This window comes from Chrysochloris asiatica, unplaced genomic scaffold (assembly GCF_000296735.1).
Source record: "Chrysochloris asiatica unplaced genomic scaffold, ChrAsi1.0 scaffold00004, whole genome shotgun sequence".
In the NCBI taxonomy this organism is placed as follows: domain Eukaryota; kingdom Metazoa; phylum Chordata; class Mammalia; order Afrosoricida; family Chrysochloridae; genus Chrysochloris; species Chrysochloris asiatica.
In genome coordinates, this window is record NW_006408522.1 from 45,657,463 (window position 1) to 45,667,455 (window position 9,993).

The 9,993-nt window shown below is 41.6% G+C and overlaps 1 protein-coding gene across 1 annotated transcript in view; it reads left to right on the forward strand.

The window, feature by feature from the left end:
• Window positions 1-9,993, forward strand: part of RYR3 (ryanodine receptor 3) — a 775,913-nt gene that overhangs the window by 455,208 nt on the left and 310,712 nt on the right. Inside the window, exons 20-21 of the mRNA XM_006831810.1 lie at window positions 1,736-1,952; window positions 7,377-7,481. Coding sequence (XP_006831873.1) covers window positions 1,736-1,952; window positions 7,377-7,481 — 322 coding nt within the window. The remainder of the gene's footprint in view (window positions 1-1,735; window positions 1,953-7,376; window positions 7,482-9,993) is intronic.

Genomic DNA, 9,993 nt, shown 5'->3' on the forward strand with positions numbered 1-9,993 from the left:
TTGTGCCATTTTCCTTGCAGGCTTTTGAACCAGATTGCACTTGCTCACTAATGGCCAACACAGTGAAATCAGAGCAGACCCAAATTTGTAAAGTTTGGATCTACTGAAATACTCAGAATGGGAATAACCATGGGTTAAAGTTCTGTAATGGGAGACCTAGGAAAGGCTTAGTGAGCCCCTTCAGAAGCCTGACCTCTGGGCGATTGGATTTTTTCCTGAAATGTGGAGAAGAACTCATTCAAAGCAATGTGTTCAGCTGCCGACTTTACACCAGACACCACTCTTTCACCCGCTGCTGGTCACGAAATTTGGTTGCTAGGTAACATGCCTGCTGCCCTTGTTTCCTAAGAGGTAAATTAAGGTTGTAGCAGGACATTGACCTGTAGTTGTTTGCTGTTTTGCAACACCTCCATTTTGCAAATTTGGGTCTGTTCTGATTTCACTTCATCAGCCGTGACTGAACTGGGCAAAACTTGTTCAAAGTCCTGGTTCACTGCTGAATCCCCATTGCAGACAACAGTACAAGTTGCGATTGATCAGTACATCTTTGTTAAATGCAGGGGAATGTTGTATGCAGATAATTCACACACACAGCATGTGTGAATACATTGTTTTTTTCCTTTGTGAACTTTTCAGTGAAACTTTAGGGCAACCTATCACATGTGTTTTAATTACATAAAATTATGATTGGATTTCCTTAAAATTTTAATGTGGTTGTAGTTGGTTGGAACTACATTTCTAGTTAAAGACCTAGTACCTTTTAAGTACTGTTTTGAAGTATTCTCCTTTCCCTGTCTCTGGTAGTAATTCTTGCAAGGGGAGCTTTAGGAGCATATATAGGATGCTCCCAAAATTTAGTGGTAAAATAGAATTAAAAGAGATTAGAATTTTTAATAGACTTTTTGAAGCTACCTGATACATACGAATGTATTAAAATACTGTGCGCCCCCATGTGTCCTTCCCACTTCTGTTCATGGTCCTAGCTAGCACTGGTGGGGTGGGTGAGGGTGTCAGGCCTGAAGGCCAGCAGGGGAGATGGCACCCCCCATAAAAACAAAAAAGAAACACCTCTGGTACTTTATTATAGCCACCTGCCTCCTTCCCTCATATGACATCTTTGGGGTAATGTAGGGTCTACATTATATCATTAATATTAAATAATGTCCCCCTGACATATATTGGCATTTGTTATTCTGGTACTACTTTAATTTCCCCCCTGTATCTTATTATAAGCATTTCCTATAGTCTCCCACCACAACTACCACCTCCACTGACAGTTACATCACCATTAATTAATGGCGGATTATCCATCTCAAGGAAGAAGACTTTAAAGTCCAACTTTCAAGTTATACTTTTAGTAATCTGATCTTTACAGAGAGTAATCTCATCACCATTGTCACTGTTAACTGTTCAGTATTGCAGCGATGATGTCTGAAGCAGTGATTTACCCACGAAATTAAACGTAAATGTAATTTTAAAAATTGAGTAATATTTGTGTATAAATTAATGTTGAAGCTTTTAGTTGACAGGTATTTGAGTCTGATGGCCATATGTTGACAGTCAGTTATCTCTCCAGGACCTTTTTGCATACTTTCAGGATGTTTGCCATGCCGAATTCAAATTCATTCATTTCCCAGCAAAAAATTTTGGGGGTAGGGTGCTGATGTTTAATTGTCACTCATTTGGACTGGGGTAGTTTTCAACCCCTCTTGCCTCATGTTTTCAAATGACACAGAGTACGTTTTCTGATGGGTGGACGTCATGGAGAATTTAAGTTCCTACCTCCCTCTGGCTATGCTCCTTGCTATGAAGCCTTACTTCCAAAAGAGAAGATGAGACTGGAGCCTGTCAAAGAATATAAACGTGATGCTGAAGGCGTTCGAGATCTGTTGGGTACCACCCAGTTCCTCTCCCAAGCCTCTTTCATTCCATGCCCCATCAACACCAGTCAGGTAGGTTCTAATCACCAGCCAGCCTGTAACCCACACAGATGAAACAATAGACTTAAATCCTCCTTTTAATGTTGTCTTTCAGTCAGTCCTTACTGTGTGTTCTATAGAATTGTCATGTAATGTCAACATCTATTATTCATGTTTCGACTTTGTGGATAGATTGGGTTCTTTAAGGATTTCTTAACCAGGAAACATGTTGAATACCTGCTTCATGCTAGTTGTTGATACTAGGCATTGTGAAGCATAGGCAGAAATGCTTCAATCACTGTTCGCAGGGGATCTACAGCCAATTTGAAGTAAGACACAAATGTATAGTTTCTTTAAAGGCCAAGTCAAATAAGTCAAAAATGAAAATTAAGCACAAATAAATGCTAGAGCCATCCTTTAGGTTTGGATGTTTTTGGAAGTCTGTGTTGAGAGGCTCAAATTCAGTCAGTCAAGCTTAAGTGGGGATGAAGGTCCTAGGGGTGAAAACAGTGATGGGGTGGATAAGGGCCTACCTGTAGAAACAGAAAGCAGGGCAGGTGGCAATGAACATTCCCAGATGGCTGGACTTCTGGAGGAGTAGAAGCATGCAGGAGACCTAGAAAGCAAGTAGTAAGTGAGCAGTACACTAGCTTGGAGAGCCTTAAAGGTTCTGATAAATGGACTTCTCCCCATATCCAGAGTATACCTTTTGAGGGAGACACTTTCACAGAGTACAACTTGAAGCATACAGCAGTGTTCAGCATTTCCTACACACCAGCACTGTTTGAATCACTAGGGGATAGAGAAAGTAAATCAAGAAGAATGTTGCCTCTTGAGGTTAATTATTTGTAAGGACCTATATAGCTCTTTTAGCCTTTAGAAGATCTCTAGCCTGTATTAAATAAAGGAGTCCTGAAAGTGTTGTGGGCTATACATCGGGCTGCTAACCACAAGGTCTGCTCCCTTAAAGATATACAGCCTTGGAAATGTTGCTATGAGTCGGACCCAACGCGCTATCACACAATAGCAGCTGCAGCATATATTTACCGATAATATTCATTTGATCTTATTTCATGGACATGTGTTTGCTCCGCAGCTCCTGTAGGTGATGACTGAGTCCCCAGGGAGTAGACGCTGCGGTATTTCTCTGTCTCCTCCATAGAGTCTAGCACAGCACCTTCAATGTAGAAGTTGAGATTGTTGCTAGGAAACAGAGGATGTAGAGGAGGTTGAGATTGTTGATAGGAAACTGACCACAGTTGTGAACCTGAGGTGATTCTAGAAATTAGTCATCTGGCTCCTGTGTATTTTAGACTTGCACCCCCAGCACCAGAGAACTAAAGCTTCTTTTCCGGGACCCTAGGCAGCGAGTATCTGGTTCTCCTCAGCCTCAATAAGTATGTTTTTGCTTTCTCTTACTGTTCTCCTTACTACATCATCAGAAATATATGAGTTCTTGTTGTTAAGTGCTGTCATGGTGGTCTGACTCACAGTGACTCTGTACAGGGTTTCCAAGGAGTGGCTCGTGGGTTTGAACTACCAACTTTGAACTTAGCAGTCCAGTGTTGATCCTACAGCATCAGGGACTTCAGAAAGTTTGTGGGGAAACTCCATTATCTTTCAAGAACCTAGTCCCACAAGCTTTTTGAAGCCCTCTCATATGTGTTTAATCCAGAAAGTCTTCCTGGAAAAAGTTGACTTCAAAAAGAGTTCCAGAGAAGGAAGGAAAGGTTGGATGAGGGAGAACAGGAGGGCTCAATAAAGAAACAGGAAGAGTTTTCTGAACATCCAGAACTGCAGCTTTGGATGTACAAGAATGGAAGTAAATCATCTTTCTCAAATAGACACCTAGATGTCTAGATCAAAAGCTGAGTTCATAGAGGCCCTGGAACAAGGAAAATATTGCTGGAAGATCAGATCATTGAAAAGGTACAGTTTCTGATCTTGAATGAGACCTTGTAAGTTTCCAGAATCTATCATTCTATAAAATGATTGTCAAAGGAGATGTTACAGATAAGGTTCTTGGGTGGTATCAACTTTCCATGTGCCCTAGAGCACATAAAGTATTGTTAAGGAGTTGAGGAAGCCTGGATGTACTTTTTGCTTGGCCTAAACTGGAGCCCTGTCATTAGGTGGTAACCAGCTAATAAGTGCTGAGGGCTCAAATGTCCCCAGGCCAGTGCTGAGTGTGGGCAGACAGAAGTCCAGCTCCAATTAGGCTTCCCAGACACACAAGAAGTAGTTATTAAACCATAGTTCCTCTGTCCTGAGTAATCACAGATTAAGAATGTTAAAATTATGATTCAGGGCTGTTTGTGGAGGCTCCTTACCACAATGCCTTAATTGTCCTTGTTTGCTGAAGCCTCATTATACTTCAGACATGCAAATTCATTGACAGGCCATGAACACTGAAGAAAACATAAACAGATTTCTTTTTGTTAACGGCTGAAGTCCAGACACGGCTGTAACTTGTTTGCTTATAATTCCCCCATATCATCTCTTACTAAGCTATCATGCTACCTTGCTAACGTTAACTTTTCAGTAATAAACTTAAATTGGTTTTAAAATAGGTTTCTAAATTGAAGGCTAGATGGTAATAACACATTTTAAATATTCAAGTATAGAATTTTCTCAATGGGTTTCTAACACATCACAGATTTGATACACATTTTGTATCCAAAAATTTTTTCTTCATGAACCCCAGGCAATCTAGCCATAAATATTAATGGTGGGAAGACTCATAATCATTGTGATATTGTGTGGATTGCAAGGCCCAGATGAGTGATACGGAAGTGAGAGCATCAAGGACACAGGTCCTGCTAACGTGGGTAGCTGCTCTCAGCTCCACCCAATAATGGTTGCCAAGCAGAAGAATGAGTCCAATGCTAATCGGTTTTTAAGAGCTCAAAGAGACTCTAGAAATCTCAATTTTCAGATGAACTCTCCCATGTCTTAGTAACTATCAATTAACTCAAAAACATGAATTATTAAGCACAAAATGCATATTATGCATAAGTGAATGTATTGCCATCCTTTGGGGTGGTATGTTTCAGGAAGTCTAAAGCAAAAGTAGTTTTTGTTAAGTGCTGTTGAGTCAATTCTGACTCATAGAGACCGTATAACTTTTTTTCTGCCAAGACTTATTAGCATCATTCAAGAGCCATACAAAATTATCACCTTAAAAATTAGCCTGCTATCTTTGGTCAAACATTTAATTAACTTACCCCTAATATGGGTCCTGGTGTGGCACTGTAGGGTCAACAGTCGTCCATAAAGTTGGTTTGAACCACAAGGTCGGAATTTCATACTCACCATCCACTTCTGAGAAACCCTAAACAGGGTCGCTGTGAGTTGGAACTGACTCAATGGCATCTAAACAAATATGATGGTGGAATCCTGGTGTGGCACTGTGGGACAAAGCACTGGGCCTCAAGGTCAGTTTGAACCACGAGGTCAGTGGTTCAAACTCACCAGCTGCTTCTTGGAAATGCCATTCAGGATCGCTATGAGTTGGAACCTACTCAATAGCACTTAGCGACAGTACTAACAGCAATGTGGTGGCTGGAATAGAAGTTGACCTAATAATTTCAAGAGCCTTACATGGCCCACTGACAAGATGTTCCCCACCCCTGGAGAGAGTTTCCAAGGAGCAGCTGCTGGGTTTGAACTGCTGACCTGAGGTTAGCAGTCCTGTGCTTGTCCCATCAGGACTGCAAAAAGAAGTTGTTGTTATGTGCCATGAGTAGGTTCTAACTCATAACGACCCTGTACAAGGTTTCTGAGACTGTAAATATTTATGGAAACAAAAAGCCTCATCTTTCTCCCACAGAACATATGGTAGTTTCAAACTGCTGACCGTGAGATATAGCAGCCCAATTTGTAACCACTACACTACCAGAGCTCCTTGCAAAAAAGAAGTAGATGGGGGTAAAAAAAAAACCAAAAAAACAACATATGGGCTCCCATGTTGGAGAGAAATGAACAAAGTACCAGAAAACCACGGAATAATACACTTTACACTCCTTGGAGGTAACCATTGATGGCTTCCCCTAGGTAGTGAGATCTGAGCTAAATTCAGAAAGATAAATATTGCAGATGTTTTCTTAGTGCTATGAAGGGTGTGTGTGTGTGTGTGTGTGACATATATAGTGAAGGTGTAAGGACAGAGGAAGTATGCACAAGGACATTGAGCTGTGAAACAGTTTTTGACTTCTTGGGATAATTTTTAAAAGTTTGGAGAGGGATGTATTTGGGGGATGTGGCATGGCAAATACAATCTAGTCTGTATCTTGGGATTGTTGGGAACACCTGGAGATGTTCAGCAGGAAACAGTATTGATGTGATGTTTTATTGGGATAGATTCATCACTCTGACCACAGTGTGAGGATTGGATTTGTGGGGAGTTGAGAAGAGAAGTTACATGCCATAGTCCAGATAGAACACACTGAGTAGTATAGAGGGGGATTTCAGAAAGATACTTAAGAGAAAAGCCTGATGTTTGTGAATGATTAGATATGGGAGTGAAGGGGGGGACGTTGCCAGGAGAGAAAGAAGACTCAGTCTGGAAGCAATTCTGATGCCATTCAGCAACAAGAGACAATTAAAACAGAAAGAGAAAAAGTTTTGAAGGTACATTAAGTTCACCTTCTAAAATAATTGAATTCAGTTTGGTGAGAAAAATCTTGCAGTCAGTTGAAGTCGTAGGCCTGAACTTCAGAGGAGACACGATGGATACAAACACCCAGAGATAGACTTGGGGGTGATCATCTACAATGATTAAAATTTCCAAAGCATGCATGTGTGTGCACACGAAAGTCCACACACGTGTGTATGTGCGTATATATGGTGGGGAACATTAATAAGGATTGTTATTGTTTAGTGCTTGTATAGGGTTTCCAAGGAGTAGCTGATGAGCTTGAACTGACTACTTTGCAGTTCAAACCGAACTTGCAGTCAAGCACATTAACCCACAGCATCACGCCAGAACTCCTTAATACGGGTAGAGGGAACATATAAAAGGAGACTTCAGAATGCTTGTGGGGAAACTCCATATGTTTTCATTCCATTTTTCTGTGAACCTTTTGAAGTCCCCTTGTGCTCAGGCACAGAGATGTGAGACAGACCTGATGTGGTGTTCAGACTTGAAGGAGGAGAGAGAATGACCAGGAAAGTATTCACTTGTGAAGAATATGCAGCAGAAATCGCCATAAGACTGATTGAGGAGGGTGATCAGAAAGGCAGAGAGCTAGCAGAGAACACGACAAGGGAGCAAGAACTTTTGAGAAAGCGGAGAACCGGAAGCATCTGGGTCTAGTGGGATGAGGTTAGAAGGTGCATTCCCTCCTAGATGACATCGCTGTGAATTTAGTTAGGCCACCGGATCCATATAGGCGTTAGATGAGATTTCAGTACAGTTGTCCTTGTACTTCTCCTTTACTTTTGTTCCTTTTATTTTAGGTTGTTTTGCCACCTCACCTAGAGAAAATCCGAGACAGACTGGCTGAGAATATCCACGAGCTCTGGGGAATGAATAAAATAGAGCTTGGGTGGACTTTTGGTAAGGTATGTTTTTCATTAACCAGGAAGAGTTCTTCAAAATCACGAATGAGTGTGAGACCTTTGGGAATCTAAACCACCTCTCTTCTCACTGCCATCTGCCTCACGGCCACTACAGTCAACAACAGCCTCGTTTGTGTCTACCTGTAGTCAGGAGTGCTGAGGAGGCCAGCTCTTCGCAGACAGGCTAGTCTACCAAATGCTGCTCTCCTTTATTGTGAAGGCTGTGGGTCCAGTCACTCTTTAGTGCCTCCTTTAGAACACTCTGAGGCCCTCATCCTGCCAGAGAAAGCTGTTCACTCTGCATGGGCTGGTGAAGATTTATTGTTTTGAATCAGATATAGTTTGATGTGGTATTCAGACGTTGTATGGTTTACTGAGATTAATGGACACTTAGAGGAAGTTCAGGGGTCACTTCCACTGGAAAGTATTTTCCAGAGAAGATGTAAATTGACTTTGTTCTTGATCTGTGTAAGGTTATGTCTGAAGGCCAAAGGATAGGTGAGTTCTGTAGCTTCCTATAACCTTGACCCTCACACTTGAGTTGACTGAGAAGGTTCCTGTACTTTCACTCATATTTATAAGGTCAGTATACAAATACTCTCCCTATATATTGTCAACTCTCTGCTGTCTGCTCTTATAACACCACAGACCTCCTTTAGAGAATTTGCCACAGTGGCAACTTTATCTTTACTTCTACTTCATTTGACAAGGTGCTTCATGAGGGTGGGAACTTTGTCTTTCCTTGCTCACCACTAGACTTGTAATATGTACCACATAGTAGACTCTAAACAATTACTGGAATGAATGAATGAATTAGCTAATGCTAGTGCCGTAGTAGTTACGAATCGGGCTGTGAACCTCAGGGATAGCAGTTCAAAACTACCAGCTGTTCTGCAGGAGAAAGATGAGGTTTTCTGCTCCCGTAAAGATTTACAGCCTCGGCAACCCTGTATAGGGTCACTTTGAGCCGGAGCCGACTCCACAGCACATAGCCACCACCACTACTCGATTTGCATAGTTCACTATGCTGGCCATTAGACAAATGTAACTACCAAGCATTCAGAATGAGTTGAAACAGGCTATAGGTGTAAAATACATACTAGAATTGTTGCTGTTGTTGTCAAGTGCCGTCGAAGAGGTTCTGACCCATAGAGACCCTGTATAGGGCTTCCAAGGAGTAGCTGGTGAGCTTGAACTGCCAGCCTTGTGGTTCAAACTAACTTTGCAGTCCAGCACATTAGCCCACAGCGCCACATCAGGACTCCGATACTAGAATTTAGAAGACTTAATATCTTAAAAAATGCATAATATCTCATAATTTTTAAGTAGATTACATGCTAAAATTGTATCTTGGATATCTGAGGGTAAATCAAAAAGTATTGCTACTGGGGTTCTAGTTCATACATTCAAAACAAAATGTGTTCAGTTAGTCCAATGGACTGATGGGCCATATGAATGCCTGAGACCAGAGGAACTAGACATTGCCCAGCTACCTCTACTAGATGCTCTGAAACGGATGACATGTCCTGGTTAGTTAGGGGGTGGGGGGGAGAGAATGTGTAGCAAAGCTCAAAATCTTTAAATAGGTAAAGAGAGAAAGAGACCAGACTTATTGGTTGGATAGAGACTGTGAAACCCTCAAGACTGTGACCCTTAGTGATTCTTCAGGTCTGGAAATGAACACACGGCCATGGCTCACTATTTTAGCCAAGCAATAGAAACATCTGTAAGGGAACAATAACATAGTGAGGTAAGCGCACGTGAGAATGACCTTTTGAGATCAAAAGGACAGCATTTACACAAACCCAAGGTTCATAAGGGTTGAGAAAGAAAGAGAAATTAACAAGAAAGGCAAGGGAAAACTGGAATACATTACATTGTGGGGACTCCAGTCAGTGAGGTAAACAAAATGTGTATGAATTGTTGAATGAGGAACTGATCTCTGGAAACCTTCACCCAATTCACATTAAAAAGTGTTGTTGTTTTTTCAAATATTTAAACATTCTTTGCAATCCGTGGATGGCTGTAGACAAGTTCTCTTAATAATACACTTGTCTTGGTTTCATTGTTGTTATGTTCTATCGAGTCAGTTCCAATTCATGACGACCCTTTGCAGGGTTTCTGATGAACCACCAACCATGTGCTTCACAGTCCAGTACTGTCCTACAGTGCTACACTAGGAATCCTTAGTCTCAGGTGCCATCAAGTCGGTACCGACCCATAGTGACCTTATGCACAGCAGAATGAAACACTGCCAGATCCTGGGCCAACCTCACTATTGTTATCACGCTTGAGTCCATCAATGCTGCCACTTGGCCACTACATCTTGTTAGGGGTCTTCCTCTTTTTCTCTTTCCCTCTACCTTACCAACCATGATATCCTTCTCCAGTGACTGGTCCCTCCTGACAATATGTCCGAAGTACAAGAGATGAAGTTTGGCCATCTTGGCCTCTAAGGAGCACTCTGGCTGCACTTCTTCCAAAATGGATCTTTTGGAAACCCATGGCACTTTCA